The 20,342-nt window shown below is 33.6% G+C and overlaps 4 protein-coding genes across 5 annotated transcripts in view; 2 read left to right on the top strand and 2 right to left on the bottom strand.

The window, feature by feature from the left end:
• The first annotated feature begins 3,522 nt into the window (after positions 1-3,522).
• The window catches only part of LOC136348691 (synaptosomal-associated protein 25), a 30,368-nt gene continuing 13,548 nt past the window's right edge, over positions 3,523-20,342 (top strand). The window contains exon 1 of the mRNA XM_066299759.1: positions 3,523-3,644. The gene's annotated coding sequence lies outside the window, so the exon portion shown is untranslated. The remainder of the gene's footprint in view (positions 3,645-20,342) is intronic.
• On the bottom strand, positions 3,952-5,139 carry LOC136348689 (uncharacterized). Its single transcript, XM_066299752.1, has 4 exons — positions 4,900-5,139; positions 4,417-4,581; positions 4,211-4,363; positions 3,952-4,133 (listed from the first exon to the last, which is right to left on the bottom strand). Exons 1-4 carry the CDS (start codon positions 5,137-5,139, stop codon positions 3,981-3,983), a joined length of 711 nt encoding a protein of 236 aa, XP_066155849.1. The 3' UTR covers positions 3,952-3,980.
• Pkc98E (Protein kinase C) lies at positions 5,234-17,995 on the bottom strand. 2 transcript variants are annotated; one of them, XM_066299749.1, is made up of 12 exons: positions 17,353-17,995; positions 16,842-16,902; positions 16,530-16,686; positions 16,072-16,103; positions 14,288-14,358; positions 13,863-14,166; positions 12,640-12,807; positions 12,152-12,509; positions 11,884-12,094; positions 11,527-11,688; positions 11,293-11,457; positions 5,234-11,234 (listed from the first exon to the last, which is right to left on the bottom strand). In XM_066299749.1, the coding sequence occupies exons 1-12, from the start codon at positions 17,686-17,688 to the stop codon at positions 11,070-11,072; spliced, it is 2,190 nt and encodes a 729-aa protein (XP_066155846.1). In that variant the 5' UTR covers positions 17,689-17,995; the 3' UTR covers positions 5,234-11,069. The 2 variants fall into 2 exon arrangements, with proteins under 2 accessions (XP_066155846.1, XP_066155847.1); XM_066299750.1 differs by having other exon boundaries at positions 13,935-14,166.
• Positions 18,162-20,025, top strand: LOC136348688 (POC1 centriolar protein homolog A-like). Its single transcript, XM_066299751.1, has 2 exons — positions 18,162-18,834; positions 19,173-20,025. Exons 1-2 carry the CDS (start codon positions 18,376-18,378, stop codon positions 19,638-19,640), a joined length of 927 nt encoding a protein of 308 aa, XP_066155848.1. The 5' UTR covers positions 18,162-18,375; the 3' UTR covers positions 19,641-20,025.

Raw genomic sequence — 20,342 nt, 5'->3', positions numbered from 1 at the left:
AAATACCACTATTGAAAAGTGCATTGTAGCTTTAACTTATTCGGAAAGTGCGCATTAGAATTCTTATATCTCACAATAAGCTATCAAATTTCACATGCCATTTTAAACTCTATGAGCCGCATATACATATTCAGCAAACGTAATCACATCATGCATGTGTCATTTGAGTTCTGTAGCTAAATTTCCTGGCCGTTCGTCGGGTTATCAAGGCTTTGCGAGGGTCCCTCGCTAGTTACATTATAAGACTCCCCAGCAGAATATTAATGCATCATTATCACTTAAGCGGGAAATATGGCAGGAGGGAAGAAAGGCCCCATATTAAATTTTTATTTTTAGGTGCTTGACGACGTCGTTTGTGTTGACTCTCGAAAATCCAATCTCGTATAGCAATTTTATATACCTGCAGGTACAACGGAAGGGTGTATTATGTGACAACAATCTCCTCACTATAATTATCGCAAATTTCGACAGTTATTCAACAGAAAAAAAGCATTACGCCAGTGATTATAAGCCGGCGGTTGATGGTCATGAATAAGACGAAAAATGCTTTATTTCGTTTTACCACGTATGGCCAATATCACCTCCAGTCGTCTCGGAAAATCCGGAAAAGCAGCAGCAATGGCCGCATTGAGACTTAAGCAGGCCCAACGGGGTGCCACCGGGCTTTAATTAAAGAGAAACGAGTGCCCCTTTAATGCAGCATATCTCGTGTGCGCGGTTAAGGGCCTGTCAAAAACAGAGAAACTCATTTTTTCGCTTTCGTTCTCTAATTCCTTTTTTATCAGTAAGCGGCATTCATCTGCCGTCCGGTCGACGGTTTTCCTGCACCCCGGCAGAGAATGCAGATGTGGGACAAATGAGCGAAGAGCTTAACATTTTCGTAATTTAACGGGCCTAAACTTCTTTCTTTGTTTGGTATCATAATGGAACTTATTACCGAGATATTGGAATAAGTGTTCACCGATGTCCCCTTTATCGACTGATAAATATAGTTTTGGTAAAATCAGATATGGAGTAAGCGTTTCAATTATTGAGAAAACTACACATCGTTTTCACTAATACTTCAGTAAATTAGTAGACTTCAAAGTAAATACAAAAACCAATTATCATTTAACGCCTGTTTACGCTTATAAATATATTACAAATGGATTAGGTACTTATGTGGCTGTATGTGCGGCAAATGGGGCGTTAAAGAACCCATAAAGCTCCTAAACTCTAAACCATCGGTGTCAACACTACAGCTACTTTGGGGCCAAATTATTAATCAGTTGTTAACTTTTACTACTGGTTAACTTTATATTGCTAGTAGCATTAACTCACCTAGACACTCACTTCGCATATTTATCGCTACCGGATCTTCATAGTTGAGCACCAAAAAGAACACCCTGTGCATATATACATATATAGAAAATCTTTATTTCCAGAGAAAAAGCTATCGGTCTTTTAGTCTTTCTGTCCTTGTAACAAAAACACTACATAAATAATCATTCTAAATGCAAAGAAAAGGAAAAACACATTTGGAAATGCTCCAATAGAATGGTTGAAGGAAAAAGGAAGCGAGATTGTCTTGTAAAGCAAAGAGGGTTCAGCATGGTCCAGTTGTGACGATTGTCTTTCCGCCTTGCCTGAATTTGTTGCAGTTTTCCAGTTATTCTAGTCATGTGCGTGAGTTCCTACAGTGATTGGTTAGATGGATTAAACAGGATTTATTAAGCAATTTTTAAATGTTTGTTATTTTTACAGGGGCAAAACAATTGATTTTCATGGCATTTTTTATAGGCCAGAGAAGCAAATGGAAAATTTAGTTAACATCTTAACAGTAATGGCTGCCACGTCCATGCGTTTATTAAAAAAATCTTATATGTAGCTTCTTGTTAAACTGGCCAAGTCTCTCAGGGAGAATCATCCATCTGGTGGTTGCTCGATTTAACGTCATAAAAAGATGAAAGAAAACCACTACCATACGCAACAATACTCATAGCTAGTCATACCAACCAAAGAACATTTCAGTGTTCTCCAACCGTGACAATACGGATTTATGACGCTGAAATATTAATATTTTTAGTCAGGAAGAAGAGTTTTTAGCGAGCGCACGTTGAGGTTCCTTTGATGCCAATTTAAATTAACGTAGAGGCATCTATAGCAGCAGATTTCTAAATTTTAAATGGTTCGAGTTCAGCGTCCGCGCCCCACCCTTTAAATCCCTTCGTTTTTACCCCGGTCCAAAAATTACCATAGCTCGTCGGATTCCCGTTGGCCCCGGCTTAGGTGGATAATTTCCAGCAACCGGCTTGCTGGCTAGCTTTTCAGCCGGCCATTCATCTCCGGTTTTCAGCCATTACCCGCTATCGCTTAGCCCGGCTGTGTAATGGACCGTGCTTTGACTGATGCGAGTGTCGATCCGACTTCCGCAACTTTTCCTTGTTCCCGATAAGGATCTACCATTGATTACCATTAGAATGCCGTTGAAACTGATTTTAATGAGATTTTACCAAATGTTTTGGTTGTGGTGCTGGGGCTGTGATTTCCCAATATTGCCTAGAGAGATTCTTTTTAAACAAAAATAATATAGTTCGTCCAGGATCAGGATGTCCAGCATAGGGATCTTGTAAACAGTTACAGGCACGGACATGGTTAAATGAAGAGACAGGAGCGGGTCAGCACAGTTTCAAAAGCAATAATGATCAAATATTTCCATTTAATGAATTTACCGTTTCTGTTATTTTAGGAGTTGAAACCTTCTTGGCACGCCAGTGAATATATTTGGTAATAATTTTTGGTCTTAGTTATATCAAGGAAAAAGCTCCTTTTGGGTTGAAATAAATGGGACTTAACGCCACTTCAAAAGGAAAAATTGCGACATTTTCTATTTAAAAATTAAATTTTCAGTAGCATATTGGCAATAATCGCAAAAAGCGAGGAAATTTCGCAGTTTATAAAATTTGACTATATTAATGCGATATCAAAAATGAATCTTTGGACGCCATCGCTTAAAACAGTTGACGTAAACCCTATGCTGACCGTGTAATGTTGTCCCGAACTACGTTCAAAAATTTCAATTTCCGGACTGATTCCATAACGTTCAACAAGAATTTAATTATTATGACTTCGACTGCTCATTCTCTTTAACCTTGAAACCTTAATTGTTGCGTCATCAAAGTATCATTAAGAAGATATAAATTGAGTGAAATTACATTTTCTAGTATGGAGTTTTCAAAAGCCATTGCCAGATTTTGGTTTTTGTTATTTTAAGTTTATATAAACTAAAATCATTTCGAGATACCTTTGCATTTTTGTCTTAGATTGGGAACCTATAATATTGCATATATCGTTAACGTCCTTATTCCGATAATCTGTACACTCGCAAAAAAGGGCTGCAAAGGTATTTGAATGTTTTGAAGTCATTGTATTGTTCGTCCTATGAGTCGTACCTTTGCAAAAAACAGATTGTGAAATTTTTTGCATGTTTTCGTACCGATATCGCTTTATATGTGATTCAGTCGAGTGTTAGCGCGGCAACAAACAAGATGTTCCTAATCTGGAATTCTTAATCGGATGTTTCTTTGTTTCAAAAAGTTGTGAGATACCTCACTAGTGTAGCTGACTTTAGTAAGTGAATGTGGGTGTCACGCAGCTGGTATTTAGTAAGTGAAACTGCATGTTGCCAAATACTTTCTTTGTTTCCTGATCTACCTTTTATATAATTTGCTAGAACTTAGAACTTCATCATTTATGCCATCTTTATTTCCTCATAATTTTATATCTGTATCTACTCATTCTTTTGAAGATTGTCGTCTTTCAATATTAGTTCATTAAGTAGTAGTAGACAAAAAAGAAAGTACCTCCCTCTTGAATTACCGAGATTTACCTAAATTCACGATAAGCGACTATGCTTACCTATTCCTGTGACGATTGTTTATTGGGAAACGGTTCGTTATCTTAAAAAAGATATAAATTCTCCATTTTATTAAACTTTCAACTCAATTTTTGGTTACAACGCAAACCCATTCTACAGTAAAGCAATAGGTATGGCGAAAGTAGTATTCTATATGAAACTTCCATTTTCCTTCGGGAATAATACTGGGCCATCCATCAAAATTTGGAGGTGATAAGTTTCTTATATAGTGGTTTCCCTGAAATGAAACAATTTCATTATTATCTAACCCCAGTATTACCTTTTAAATTCATATTAATTCCTGATTATTGTTACCTTTCTAACTGGACAGTAGTGAATGGATGAATCTGTTATTAACGGCTGTATGGCAAAGTTTCCTTGTTTTAAAAATGAACATGCATACATGGCCCACATAATTGGAGTCTTCTTGTAGTCATTATTCTTCCATAAATAAAGCGTACTCCGTATCTTCAAGCAAAGCATTTAAGAAAGTAATTATTAACTTGCTATTAAGGGCTTACCTCAAGTTCATTTTCTAGGACAATGTCCTCAAATAAAGTAAAATTGACAGAAAGGGCTTTTGTGGTTCTGTTGAACTTATGAAAATCAAAGTACGTAATTTTTATTAGATCGTTACATGATTTATTAAGCAGTTGGGCAAACTGATGATGTAATTTTATTCCTCCCTAAAATTTGAATCATGCTTCTTCACATAAAATTTAAATCTTTAAGATTAACAGAGATGTAGCTCTCTGTTTTCATGATTAATAGATGGGTCACACATTAAGTACATTCTGTTATTGGTCGATGCAGAGCAAGCGTGGTTTAAAACATGGTTGGGACACCACACTGTATACTTACAGTTTTGAAGTGTATAATGTTTAGAGCTTACATGCAATCATTGAATATACACATCATAATCAAGTTGTTTCTCTTTTTTTGAAATGTGGTGAAATCGACCCTATTCAGCTGGTTAGATCGAAGTCGTATATGTTCATACTTACATTGGTAATAGGAGAAAAAAATATAAACATTACAGAATAACACAGTGCAACTTTGAAATGCATATAAAAAAAATTCACGTTCACAAAAAGCATCTGAAAATATACAAGGTTTTCAGCGTCAGTTGCGCAGTAAATAGGTACAGATAAAAACATGCAATTAAAAGATAAAATCGCTTTAGAGCTCAATCTACTAATGCTGTAATAGTGATTGTAAGTATAATTGTTAAACATTAGCGACATACTTATTAACCAGTAGCCAGAAATACATATTAAACGTCCTAATTACTACTTATTGTAAGCAATGTGGGCGATTTGAAAGAAATGAGATCCAGAATTGCTACTCAAATAAAAGACGTACTTTATTTTCCTAATACTTGCAAAGTAACAAATACATTTGACACATGTAAACCAACAATAGGTACATCTTCATAAGTAAGGTATGTCCTACTAGTGTTAACAAAACGCAAAATTTAATCTCGATATAAAATACAATTTGTGCTCTAATAACGGATAATGGGCGAGCTCAGAAGTATAACAAATTTTCCTACTGGCGTAATACTAAGCTTCAGTAGTAGCCATAATTATAGCAACTTTTTCAAATTTTAAATTGTCTAGGCGGAATTGTCTTAATTAAAAATATGTTTTATATACGACTGTTGATGTGTATAATGTACACAAATTTGATATAAACAATCGAACACGATATTGACACTAAACAAATCTAAATTTGTCACGGAATGTTTGAGGCAGTAAAACATTAAAGTTCTACCTTGCCCGTCCAGATCAGTTGCCATCTCCAGATTTAAACTCTATTGAGGATCTGCAGGATTACATTAACAACGCAATACAACACAAAAGCTCTATTAATTTAAATGACTTATATGCAGCACTTTAAGCGGTATGGCAATACCAGTTATATTGACGAATTAGAATCTACGCTAAGAAAATACTCAAAAGTTGCGAAACAAATGGAATATTACACAAAATATTAATATAATAACAAATAACAGCTGGTAGACTAGATTTTAGCTGTTGCTTATATCAATTTAGAAAAGTTGCTATATTTTTTTCCAATGTTAGAGATTTTTGTTTGTTTTTTGCTGGAATTGTTATTGTCATATTTGTACGTATTATAAACATTAATGGCCGTATATAAAACATAATTTGAATTCAGACAATCCCTCCTAAAAAATTTAAAATTTTAAAATTGCTACAATTATATCCACAACTGCAAGTGCGAACGTTGTCAAACCAACCTTTTCCGATAACGCTCATTAGCATTTGGCATGTAGGTACATTAGTAGTGGTTCTGACAAACTCATCGTCAGACAAAACTTTTTAACAAAATCTTATAGGCAAGATTTTCCCATCAACAACAATAAAAATCTACCGACATTGGGAAACAGGGCGTAGTAAGAATAAAATAACGGACATACCAAAAACGAGACAAAATCAATATAAATTTTGATAGATTTCTCTTAGCAATACGAGAATTATTTTATCCTAAATGAAAGTACATATTTCCACTATTGAGATGCATTGACTATTTCAATATGTAGAGATCTAAACACTTACTAATATAGCGGGTTAATTTGCTTACTTACACTAAATTTCACATTAATAAATAGCTAAACATTATGTAATTTATATTTACTTTCAACAATACAATACATTTCTTTGAAACGCATTTTAGAATGTGTCTATTTTAATGGCAAACATTTTATATTAATCATAGTACTATGTTACAATCATGAATTCCATGTCTTCATGAGTAAATTTTCTTCGATCCAGGTTACTCCTTTGATACTTTATGAAACATTCAGACACCTACTATATGTATTTGACGACATTATTTATACCAATCGTTCTAACTGAATATTTTTTAACATCCCCCATGTCTCGTCAAATCCATTCCATTCACTGACATATACATAATACATTTACAAATTAAACAATACATAAATATTTTTGGCAATAGAAAATTAGTATTAAATACTTTGTGATAATAATATATTATATGCACTTTGTTCACAAAATAACAATGTTAAATTATTAAGATTGCACAACACTTTATCACAATACATTAATAAACACAAATATTACTTAAGGCTAGTGCTAAAAAAAACGGAGATTAGCAAACCTCTATTGTGCCCCATTGGCTAATTTCACGCAGTATTGACAGTTTTTTTTTAGAATTTACCCCAAACTAATTCGTCGTGTCATGTGCTGTTTGTTCTTCACATTACACTTAAAAGAATTCATCTTATATCAAAGTCATCAAAAGTAACAGTAATGTAGTGGCTATTTTCGCAATCTCGTTAACCTAAAATTACAATTCTTAACCCAATTTTTATATAAATCAATAAATATCCAATTTCCCAATTATAAAGCACACACCTTCAAGAGAACAACGAGCCTGAAAATTTCGTTGTTCTGTCTCGAAAATGGGCTCAGAAACATTGTTGTTAATAATTTACGCTGCCATTAGAAAGGGTGCATAATGAAGTTCATTAACATTAACGGATTTGCTAATCTCCTCAAATGCTAAATGGTTAATATAAACCGAAATATTTAACAATCAACACCTTTCCACTGCGCTAAATATAATTAATTACAATAATATGATGTGCGTTTTAGCCGAACTCAATTCGCCTGAGTAACGATTTCTATTTAACAGCACGTTTCTTCATTTAACACAAATAAATAATCTTCAAATATAAAAATAACACTACACAATCAACACAAATAAATAAGCTATAAAAATACTTAAATACTCGTAATATGTATAAACAAAATAATAACTGTTTTTTCGTAAATGTTTCAAACACGATTCTAATGGATGAAGTACTATTTTTGGACAATAACCCGATTTGACTTTGGTTGCTTCAGCAAATAAAACTAACACGAAAAAGCGAACCAATACAAAAATAAACTACATAAAATAAGCGTAAAATGTGTAAGATAAAATAAAAAATGAGATTCAAATAAACATTAGGTTTTAAATCAAAATCAGCTTGCAATTAAATAGCATTTGCTATAGAGTTATTGTCGAAACAAAGTACATATCTTAGTTACTTAATTCCCTAAAAATGAAGCTTTGGACCTAACATTAGAAATTCTATATTTCAATAGCTACATAGGCCAAAATGACTAGAAATCCACTGTGATAAACTCTGGTACAAAACAAAATATGTCTTAAAATGCCTTATGCGGTTTCTTATAAGGAACCTTGACATTTGTGAGAGAAGACCATAATGTAGTATTTAAGATGCCGATTTAATTTGTATAATTTAATACTGATTTCCTTTACAAACGTAGTTCAAACTTTCTTGATACAATGTGTGCATATTCGCTGTATAATACTGAAAATCTTTTTTACTACAAAGTTCCATGTCCGATATCAGGAGAAAGTGTTGAGGCTGTAATTGAATGAAATTATATGGAAAAAAATGAAGCAATTTTAATAATAATATCAGAGTATTATTAAAAACAGAAATGAATGATTAAAAGGAATAAATATCAAACTACGAGTAAATTTCTTCGTGAGACTTCAATAGACAACGATGCTGATTCTTTGCATTCTAAGATGCGGAACACCCAAATCCCGAGACTCCACAAATCATATTCAAAATTTATACTCAAAAATAGAGTTAATGCACAATTCCGACTATTTTAATTCTGACTCAAATAGAACTTATTTTTCAGATAATTAAACAGATTTTCCAATAGCCTAGAAAAGTCAATAAAGTTACTATATTCTCACTGCTTTTGTGACAGTGTCATTACAATCCAAGCTTATAAGCCAAAGGTCAATTAACAGTTCCAAATTTTAAGACAGCAAAGTAAGCAAAAAACAAAACTGAAAACTTATGATATTGAATATCGTAAATTTGTTTACATCGAAAATCACTTTAAATTTTTTTAATACACTTAAGTTTGGCATTACTTATTTCCAAACATCCTATATACGCAACTGCATACTCGTACCAATAGTTTTTGCGTGCAAAGCAAATTATTTAGCACACTAACGCCATAGATTTTTTTCAAGAAATGCAAAATTACAGCAACACTTCTGTCATGGTTCCTTTATACCTTAAAATATACAGGTACCTACCTAAACTAACAAACGCATCAGGTCTTAATGAATTAAGGTCTGGCTCTCTTCAGCAATTACTTGTATGTCTAGAGGGCGCTCTAATTTAAATGTGCATTTCAACCTTAATTCTATCGTCTTAGATTTTTAGCAATACCTCTATTATGTTATTATGAAGCGGAAATTAGTTAGAATTGACCAAAAACTAAAAGTAAATATTCGTTTAGAAATTTACATTCTCAACAATAAAGACTGTAGATAATTACAACTACAACACGGTATAATACAATTTAGTTACTTCTTATTTTAAACAAGAATAAAGTCCTCTTGTGTAGAATATTCTCCATAAAAAGACTTTGAACTGTTACTATCATGCCAAGTAAATCTTAATAAAAAGGAGAATTGTTATAGTCGGATCGAGGTTTAAAAACGTTCAGACTGCGACCTGTTCTCCAAACAATGGGCTATCAACTACATAACAATCTTAATATCTCTGAGATTTAGAATCTTTCAATTAAACAATATTTTATACAGCATTCAACAAAATCTACAAGTTTCTGATTAACTGAAAATCTATGATAAATTCTAGGAATGGATACTTCTGATCTAACATAATTTTTTCTCTAAACACTTGGTCGTTTATAATTCTATTTCATCTTTAGAACGAATGAAAACGTCCCAAATCAGACAACACGAAATAGTTATGCCATCTGGAATAAAATCTGCATGCGATCTTTTGAATATAAAATCTGAATAAAATGTTTTCATCACTCACGTTTGTATGAGAACGTGACCTTGAGGATGCTGTTTCAATCATTAGACTGCTAACCTCAAGCACCTTTTTATGTACAAAATAAATCCTCCAATCCAGATGCTAAAGTAAACTTGGAAATGTAAGACAGACCGAAAATTTCGCTACATTATTAATGACATTTAATTTTGATTATATAGTGAGGTCAAGAAGTTTGAAATAAAATCATAACTTGCCTTTGTGCCACCTTGTATAAAGAAAAACTGGTTAAACAATGCAATGTAGATGCAATGCAAATGCAAGAATTGTTTGAAACTCTCCACTTAGACTACTAATAGTTATTTAACCAACAGGTGTATTAATAAGGTTGAGATTATTAGTAGCCCACTAATATATGAGTTAGTTACCATATTTTTCGTCAATTGCATGGCCAAAAACAAATACACTTTTTTAAATATTTTAATATCCAAAATTAATTCACCCCACTTAGGTTGGAAAAGACCTGTCTCAAAATAAAGTTTGATGAATGTCAAACATTCGTATTTGCTTGATCCGATCGCCAAAAATACATAAAGCATCTTAAGTGCGAAGGAGAACTTAATTTCTTCGGAAATATAATTTCTTTATCTAGTTGTATGTAATTCTCTATTTTGGGAACCTCAATGCATGCACCATAAAGCCATTTCGCTTATTAATATTTGTATTATATATTTCTAAAGATGTACGAAAATACAGTGTACATCACTGGACTGCTACCAGTTTATTTCTGATTTAGTAAAAAATTATTATAGTTTTTTTATGGACCAGTTAATTTTTTATACGCAATAAAATCCTCTCTTGAACCAGTGTTTATCAATAATTTTTTGCCTTGGAATGTGGTGTATTAAGCTTAAAATAAACACTTTATTATATCCCGTTTTTTATATGTTCCTGAATGGATATTACTAAGTCAGAAATAAACTGATTGCAGTCTGAAGTAATGCCTGTATGTGTGATATAGCACTGTGCGCTATAGGAAAAAAACCAAATGATTGATATGAACTGCCTCTCCATTCACTCTATATCTCGGTATTTTTCTCAACAAACAAAACAGAAGTGCTAATATTGACCATTTAACACAAAGGTCTGTTGAGGATGCCAGGCCAGCTGTCATCGCAATTATTAAACTCGAAACTAACCTATCGACCGACAAACTTAAGAGGAACAAATGCGTCCGAGTAATTCTAGTAAACTACGTGTAAAGAGGAACATTCGCAATTAAGAAACGTTCCAAAAACTTAGGGGCAATATTACGATCTACGGCTCGCCTAACATTAAGTTCCTTAGTTACTCAGTCACTATTCGAGAGGGATTGAAGTCTCTGTTGATGATTGAAAATCCTCGAAACTCTTCTTGATTAATGGATTGTAATACCTCGTTGGTAACTAGTGTTAACACGGGTTCTTCCCGTGTGAATTCTGCGTCAAAGTTGGCCACGTCTTTTCGGCTTCTCTGTAATATCAAACATAAAGTGTTAGTAAACCAATTCATGAAGACTTTAGATACTTACGATTCTGGGCCTAAACGGAGGTTTCACTTTTCGATTCTCTAAGGCATTCCAATCGATTTCCTTGAAGAAAAGATGACCAAGAATAGCAGTTTCACAGCCCTGATTTACAACACATCCCAAGCGCCTGTTCGGATTCTTAGTCATGAAACCCTTTAGTATACTAACCTAAAAAGAAAAGAAACGAGTAATGATTAATGCGAAACCCCGTTAAAACATAGGTATATATATACGTACAGCTTCCTTGCTCAACCAAACCGGATATAACACATCGTCATGTAATATTGATTCAAACAGGTCATCTTCATTATCAGCTTCAAATGGAGGTTGTCCGGCCATCATTTCGTACATTAAGACGCCTAACGCCCACCAGTCTACGCTTGCACCATATTCCAATTCCTGTAAATAATAAAATTATAACAAAATTTTTCTAGTCGAAGTACATGATGCCAAAGCCAATTTTTTAAATAAATATTTTTGTACCGAGTAGGTGAAAAATTTAAGGAAGTTTTCCGCACCTACCAATGGTTGTTTTCAATAGACAATCAGCAATTATTCATAAGCAACCCTTCCTACCTTTCTAAAGACACCTACCTGCAAAATCTCCGGAGCTATATAATCAGGAGTCCCGCAAAAAGTTGTAGTAGTAACACCATCGAATATCCCTTCCTTACACATCCCGAAATCGGCCAGCTTACAATGTCCTTCAGCATCCAGAAGTATATTATCGAGCTTCAAATCCCTATAAACAACTCCGTTCCTATGAAGGAATTGTAAAGCTAATGTCACCTCGGCGGCGTAGAACCTATAATTTCCAAACATCACTGACTCACTATGTATGATCTGAAACAATTAATATTACCTTGCTCGAGGTTCATCAAATTTTTTCGCGCGTTGAATTTGAAACATGAGATCACCTCCATTTACGTACTCCATAACAAAAAATAACCTGTCGCGAGTTTGAAAACAAGAATGTAAAGCCGTTAGGAAAGGATGCTTCGCAGCTAGCGTGAGAATCCTTTTTTCAGTCATTGTACAATCAACATCATCATCCTGGATAATTACATCTTTCTTTAAAACTTTCACGGCATAAACTTCATCCGTGCCCTTCTTCTCAGCAAGCATTACTTTGCCAAAACTCCCTTTACCTAATACCTTTATGAAGTGGAAATCGTTCAGTCCGATGCTATTTTTACTTCCAGTCTTCTCAATACATTCTTCTAAAAAAATGATATCAGTCCAGATTAAATATATATCAGCTGTTTTTCTAATGGTAAAGTGACTATTCTTATTACTTAAAATAATTTTTTCCTCGACAATTTCCATTATTTCCATTCTATTCTCACTTACCACTGTTTTGCAGTTTTTCTTCCATCATTTTGGATAAATTCTCGTCTGTATTACTTTCATTAGATAGCCCTGCAGAATTTTCTCCACTTCCATCACCAGGCGCTCCATTTCCCGATGCCGGCACCACTTTAGCTCTTCTTATAGGAGTTTTACTGTCAGGTGACACTCCTATGAAAGCCCAACAAATTTGTTGTGACTACTTTATAATTAATTAGTTTTTTCAAAGACTTCACAAGCAAGTAAAATCATTCAACCCAACAAACCTTTTAATATTCACAATGCTGTGGCCGGGTGTGACGTCATTTGTTAATGAATATACGGTACGATGGTAATGTAAAAAAAGCCACACTAGCTTCATTTCCCTCATACCATCGTTTTAATAGTTATGAATTTTTCGCACAATTCATAACCCTTGGTTTAATTGGTTTGGTTGGTTTAATCAAGGGACAGAATCGGGGAAGTAAAACGTCACTGTGATTTACTTCGCAAAAGACAAATATTTATTGACGTAGAAACATTCTGCTCTTTAGATTTGAGATTCTGAATCCAGATGGATTCAACATTGAATGTTTTCATATAATTAAAAGGTCTATGAGACGTCATTCCCTTTATAACAATATCATGCGTCGGCTCATATACGATGAGCTTGTGTCTTTAGTGTTCAGAGGGTTTTGGCTGAGTCTTCGAAATTTTATTGAATACATTAAAGAAATAAATTTCTAAATTAAAGCCGTGCAATTAAAAAATGGTGGAGATACTTGCGGAAACGAACGTAAAATAAACAAAACGTAATTAAATAACAGATAAAACGTCGGGTTGCACCAGCCACTGTCTTAGTAACAAATCAGTTGAGACAGTTTTAGATAAAACTCTGAACAAGAAGATGACACTCTCCGGCATAGAGAATGTTAACTCTCCAGATAACTATTCTGAACTAACCCAAACTAACATTAAAATGATCCAGTACTAAAAGTTTAACATCAAATAATAGAAAATAATTGTTAAACTAAACCATAAGTAAAGCGAATTTAGTAAAACTATGCGGCGGCATTCTGCACATGAATGACGTGCAAAGCGTTCTCAAAATTCTTTTAGGATAACGTTCTTTTTGGTTCGCCACTATTATCACTCAAATAAAGAGTTTCATTTAAACACATTTCATAATACAAAACACAATTCCAAAGTATTGTAGTGGTAAAAATAGATAAATAAACATAACATACCATGCAAAAACAACGTGATCGGACTAAGCACAGGCACAGGCAAAGGCTCACACAAGCAGGTTTCTGTGTTACCTATCTCGGAAAGTATTTCTGCCATTTGCTTCGTGTTGACACCGCAATTATTGGCAACGTTCCTCTGACACCGTTTGTGAACGTTTAGGGAACATACCTCGCACTGTAGGCCTTGCTTTATCAGACCATAAAGTAAGGAACCACAATGATCGCAGAACGTAAACCTCTTGTAGTTATGCACCACAAACCGATGTGGGATGTTCACGTTGAACCCAGTACTTTGAACAGTGGGCTACATAAATAAAATGAGGAGGATTTGACACGGAAAATTAAATTCAAAGTGAGTTGAAGAAGATTGAACTAATTAGGAATAAAATACGTACCACTGTAATCTGAGTAACAACAATACTTACTTCTTCTTTCATCCCTGGACACTTTGTCAATACTACATGATGGCATCTCTTGTGAACGACACATGTGCAAACTGAAAAGTAATAACATTATATATCGTGGTGTCTGAATAATGCATTGAAGCAAGCTAAAAAGCATTAATAGATTGCAAACTTAATTTTAAAAAAAGTGTGTTTTATACATTGAAAAAATACGATAATCATTTTGTGCGTAAGTTTCTTAGAGAGAAACGATTTCTCTAAGATTTCATTTGCTAAAAAACGAAGTAAACGAAATATTACTTGTTTGCAAAAGAACGCAGGAGAGTGATTGTTACCCCATGTTCTCCGTAGGCCAAAGCCAAATTTAAGGTCTAAAATATGCGCCATTTATATAAAATTATCATTTTTTATTCTTGAAACCCTCGCTAAAACGTCGAGAATTGTTGTATAATAGTGGTTGAATTCAACAAAATCAACAGTTGGAACTTCTGTTGAATGACATGCTACCTTACAAATAGATTTTAATGAGAGCTGAAATAATTTTTGATCGGAATTCCACACAGTTGACAACTGTTACCTCTACTGAACGTGACCATTATGGCGGAGTCTATTTGCAAGTTTAATGCAAAAATAATATATTTTCATCTGTTTTTACAGCATAGTGTAACGATACAAAAGTTCCGCACTAAACTGCAAATGGAACTCACTATGAAGTATTTCAGAAACATTAGTTAAAATTCCAAGTTTCCAATTTACATTTTAAGTATTTTGAAAACATAAACCTACTTATATTCTTTACTCTCTGGAAAATAACTTACAAGGAGCTGAAATTGTTAGTTATTTATTGTAAAATCATCCGCAAAAAACTGGGAACTCCTGGCTGAAAACCGACACATTTTTCGAATGTACTGGGTTTAATTTGAAGTATTAAGGAGTAGTCCAACAACCCGTTGTATACCAGTAGGCGTTGAAAATACGGCGATGGAGTTTTTCAAAATCAAACTTTCTCAAAATTTCTACTCTGGAAATAAGAGTCTGTTGACAAAACATTCTTTGCAAATATTGTTTCAAAGTCGCGAATACAAAGAAACCATGGCGTAGACACTATACTCATAGCATTTTTAAATTAAACTGTACTCAATATCAATAAAATCAGCAATCACTTATTTTTTAAACAATTTAGATTCACAAAGATTGAATAACAACCAACTTTTAAACAAAATTTAAATAATGCGAAAATTAGAGTTTGACAAACTAATAAATGCGTAATGTTTATCAGAGATAGTTTAGTTTTCTGCTTCAGCAAACCTCAATAGAAATGAGAACCATATAGACAACCCATTTTCTGATCAAATTAACCAGAAAAATAGACTTTATTTAAGTAATATCTGTCACAAACTCTAACTGAAATGAGAATATTTTATTTAGCGAAATTTCAATTTATTCTTAATGCAAATGGATCAATAAGGAACAATATCCAATTGATTTGTCATCTGAAGCATTCATAAAATTTTCAGGAATTCAAATAATAGAACTACCACCTGAGTATCCAAATCACCTTATAAGAAACACCAATATTACCACAAAAGTAGTAACCTTCGTCAAAATAAAACGTAGTATTACTGCCGCCACCATATTCTCATAAATAGTATGTTATAGATCGTATAATAAATAAACCAAGCTCAAGGTAACGGGTGCTTGAATAAGACAGAAAATAAAAAATGCGTCAAATTAAATAAAAAGCGAGAAAGCTGTATTTGGTTAACATAAATTATATAAAGAGCATGCTCTAAACAGTATCATACCTTGACACTGATAGCCTTGTTTGCCTAAACCCCTGAAAACAAAACCACCATTAACATGTATTAAAGCCTCTAATAGACTGAACATTATGTTCCCTATGGGTGTATCTGAGATTACAAAAGAAGTTTAAACGTGAAGTAATTATCTAGTAATTGTTTTAAACGCACTCCTGAATGTTTTCTTCCTGTTCCAGTAAAATGTGTATAAAACTGAACGATTTTGTAATAAATCTTACCCTGTAGATTCCAATCGAACACCTGTTTGATTTAATTACTTTCTCTATTAAAAGAATTAAATGACTTACAATAAAGGAAGTTACAAATGTGACTAAGCTAGAGCTTTGGGAGAGCTAAAATAAGATCACACATCTTTTTATGGACGCCATATTATCAAAATGTTCATTACTAATTCTTCTTACATAAAATTCTTAATAATCTTAGAACGGTCAATTATTGCTCACCATATAAACTCCCTGCAAAGCGAGCAAAATGTAGGCTGTCTCAAAAAAGTTGCCATAAATTTGTGTCCGTTCACTTGATGGACTCGACGACGCATCGCGCCTCGACGCCTATTGAAACCCTGACGTTCTTTAAATTCCCTGGGTTTGCCTCCATATTCTGTTAAATTAAACATACATGAAGACTTGAAATTAGTAAATGTGTCAGTAGTTATGGTTTTTTTGTAAATTATTTTTTAGTTAATTTCTCTAAATTCACATTTAAAAGCCTTGACACTTGTGTGTCATAAATTAATATTTTACATCCTGACTCACCATTAGCTGTACGTTTTAAGTCAATTCTAATACGTAATCGTCCCGTTGGCTCTAAGTTAACCTAAAAACAAAAAAAAATATGAACTCTAATACACTGTCAACTTTAACTGGGAATAATTTCCATTGAAATATTGAAATGAAGAATTACAATTTAAGAAAAAGGTCAAAGAGTTATGAGTGCTTTCTATAGTACTGCACCCATTGTTAATTCACAATTTGAGGTCTATATAACCACTTTTCCTGGAATCTAGAAGATACTACATCCACATCTTTAGTATAAGCTGCAATAGCTAGCATTGAGCCAGCTAGATTATACATTATGTAGGATTGTATAAATCCAACTAGTTAATGGTCATAACTGTGAGATCAAAAACATTGGTGTGTTAATTAAATTAAAAACATATTGGTCTTTGCTGTTGACAACATGATTGTTATTTAACTTGCTAATGGAAAGTGTTGGAGAAGTTGATACTTGGAAATGACCTAATTTTAAAATATGAATATATCTTACCAAAAAGGCTGATTCGTCTTTATCCCTGGATAACAGGTCCTCAAAAGGAATAGTTATGTTGGCCACAAAAACATCAGGAGGTATGGCAGCATCATGAAACACAGTAAGGGTAATAGACTTGCTATTTTCAACTCCATGTTCAAATTGCTCATTCCAGACTGGATCAAAAGTTTTCTGTTTTGTTGTGGTCCGACCAAATTGGGTGTCGTCCACTACAACAGTAACGTAGGGGTCCAGCGGCTGCTCATCCTTCCCAAACGCGTGCCGTTTGGAGTAATCGGTGGGCCGTAGACCTTGAGCTTCGCATATTTTCACGCGAACCGTGCCTGTAAACATGACCCCCTAACGCCACCGAAAGCTTTGATGGTTAAATCGCCACAACCCGCACTAAACAACTTTGATTTATATTAACTACATAGGTAAACCAGCACGGGAAACAGGAAAATTCTATTTCCAAAGAAAAAATATTAGCTCGCTTTTGACAGCCATGAATATGAAGGTCGCAGATTCGGGATTCCGTTCGGTTTCGATCATTCGGATGTGATCGGTCAATTCCGGTTTTGCACCCTCTCCCGTTCCAATACTGCCAATAGTTAGGCTTAGAACTAGGAAGAATATTTGAAGCCGGTATATTGGCTTTCTTGAAATATAAAAATAAATGAAAGGGGATTTCACACAGATCCCATACTAAATTTTCTTGTTCAAACGCTGATTCTACAGACAGACACACTATTCACACACGCATCGAATCATTATCGACTGGAACTCACCCCTACTATGCTCTTTCGGTATTTTTATGAAATTAGTCAATCTGAAGTAAAGGAAGTTCGGCACTGAGAACAGAACGCTATTTCTGAACTTGATTAGGGCTCCCGGTAGTTGTCCTTATCAAAACTTAACCGTCACGTCATTTTTGTCATTGACAATTCTCACCGTTGTCTTGTTATGATTTTCAAATTTTCAAAAATAATAAAAAACTTATTTATCCAAGTAGTAAATTTGACATATTTTGGATATTAAACAATGTCTTCCACGAATATTAAAATCGAAGATCCTAAAATTGTGAGTGTACTTAAAGGCCATCAACAACCTGTGACAAGCTTGAGTTTCAATCCGAATGGAGACCAGTTCGCTAGTAGTTCAGACGATCACAGCATAATGATATGGACTAAATGGTCTAATCCTTCAGAGACAGGGCCCAGCTACAAATTTTCAGGCCACAAAGAAGCTGTCACCTGCCTAGAATATTCTCCTGATTGTAGACTCTTGGCATCATGCTCAAAAGACCATACTGTTAGATTCTGGATTCCTAAAATTTTGGGCAGTTCAAAAGAGTTTAAAGGCCACACCTCAGCAGTAAATACTATTAATTTTTCTCCTGATGCTTTAAAAATTATTACTGGCTCAAATGATAAGTCAGTTAAACTTTGGGATGTGGAAACTCAAAAATTTATTGGAAGTTTTGTGGGGCATACGAATTGGGTAAATTAACATTCCATTTTATTTTTATTAACATTAATTTATAAGAAATCAGAGATTGTTGGGCATTTTGTTTTATTTAGGCACATTTGCTTGGGAAACCAGGCAGACAGGAAAACTAGATAAAACCAAAGTTTTGCTTGTTTTACAAAGTTGTTTAAAAGAGCCATTAATAGTGAGCAATTTTATTACAAAAATATTCATTGGGTATTTCAACTTGAAAATTCAAAAAAATATATTTTGAATTAAAACATAAATTCAATTTTGCCAATTTTGCACACAAAATAGGCCTTTTTGATCTACTCCCACTGTCTTAGAATCCAACACTGATTTCTTTCCAGGTGAGATGCGCAAAATTCTCAAAACTTGGAAATCTAATTGCATCTTGTTCTGATGACCATACTGTAAGAATCTGGGACACTATAAGCGGCAACCTCATCCATGTATTTACAGCAAATAAGGGAAGCCCCAATTATATAGCAATGCATTCCAATAATCATACTATTGCTGTAGCTCTTAACACTGGAGTTGTTCGTATTTATGATATTAAGAACCATAAGCTCTTGCAGCATTACTCTTTACATAATAATACAACTTGTCTTGATTGGCATCCAAAAGCCAACTACCTACTAACCACTGGTTTAGATTGTAAATTAACAATTGTAGATATAATGGAAGGCAGGCCACTATATACTTTAAGTGAAAAAACTGGAATTAAGAGTTGTAAATTTAGTTCAGATGGAAATTTCTTTGCATCTGGTGGTAGTGATAACTGTGTGGTCGTGTGGAAAACGAATTTTGTTGGTTAAAGTCCTAAATTATTTATAGAAATGTGTGATTGAAAAAAAAACATACACAGCAGAATAAGACTTGTAGTACAGTTGATTGACCGTACATAAATAGCACATAATTTTTAAAATAGATCACCCTGTATGTACGTACTTATTCTCATGTTTGCTAATTTCAGGAATATGTAAGCATATTCGTTGACATTAACTCTAGTAGTTATCTTGCTAATTCAAGCATCCAAAACTTGTTTTTGAATATATGTAATCTCACACATTTTATTCTTATGTTAATTGCATGGAAGTTTTTGAAGGCAATAAACTTTGCAATTGACATGTTTTAAAAAATTTTTTGTTGATAAACAGTATTTATAAATCTGTAGAATTAAATAAAATATCAATAAATTTATTGTAACATTTTTAATTAAAAACTATTATTAATAGGTATATAACAACTTGGCTGTTAATTACCCATGTAAATAAAATTGTTTTAATAGCAGCTGTAACATACAAAGTAATCCTTGTCTGGAAGACTGAAAATACAATTTTTGCAGTAATCTCCTTCACACTGATTGCAACATTCTATACAGTCATTACAAACTAACTTATCGCAATAGTTGCATTTAATTTCACATTCTTCCATTTGCTTACATTGACTGCATGTATAAGGTGCAATACTGGCAATATGTGGTTTTGTGTCCCTAGTTTTTAATTGATTTGCAGCAC

The sequence above is a fragment of the Euwallacea fornicatus genome, chromosome 34 (assembly GCF_040115645.1).
Source record: "Euwallacea fornicatus isolate EFF26 chromosome 34, ASM4011564v1, whole genome shotgun sequence".
NCBI lineage: Eukaryota > Metazoa > Arthropoda > Insecta > Coleoptera > Curculionidae > Euwallacea > Euwallacea fornicatus.
Note: the sequence above shows the minus strand (reverse complement) of the source record. Positions and strands in the feature narration are given on the sequence as shown.

Coding starts and splice junctions, on each gene's coding strand:
- Pkc98E (XM_066299749.1), bottom strand. CDS start 17,688: ATGTTTACAGGCACGGTTCGCGTGAAAATATGCGAAGCTCAAGGTCTA. Junction 16,104..16,529: donor CTTTGCAGGGAGTTTATATG/GTGAGCAATAAT, acceptor TTTTGTTTTCAG/GGGTTTAGGCAAACAAGGCT. Junction 11,235..11,292: donor CTCCGTTTAGGCCCAGAATC/GTAAGTATCTAA, acceptor TTGATATTACAG/AGAAGCCGAAAAGACGTGGC.
- LOC136348688 (XM_066299751.1), top strand. CDS start 18,376: ATGTCTTCCACGAATATTAAAATCGAAGATCCTAAAATTGTGAGTGTA. Junction 18,835..19,172: donor TTGTGGGGCATACGAATTGG/GTAAATTAACAT, acceptor ATTTCTTTCCAG/GTGAGATGCGCAAAATTCTC.
- LOC136348689 (XM_066299752.1), bottom strand. CDS start 5,139: ATGTCGCTAATGTTTAACAATTATACTTACAATCACTATTACAGCATT. Junction 4,582..4,899: donor TTTTTTCTCCTATTACCAAT/GTAAGTATGAAC, acceptor TTCAAATTTTAG/GGAGGAATAAAATTACATCA. Junction 4,134..4,210: donor ACTACTGTCCAGTTAGAAAG/GTAACAATAATC, acceptor GTTTCATTTCAG/GGAAACCACTATATAAGAAA.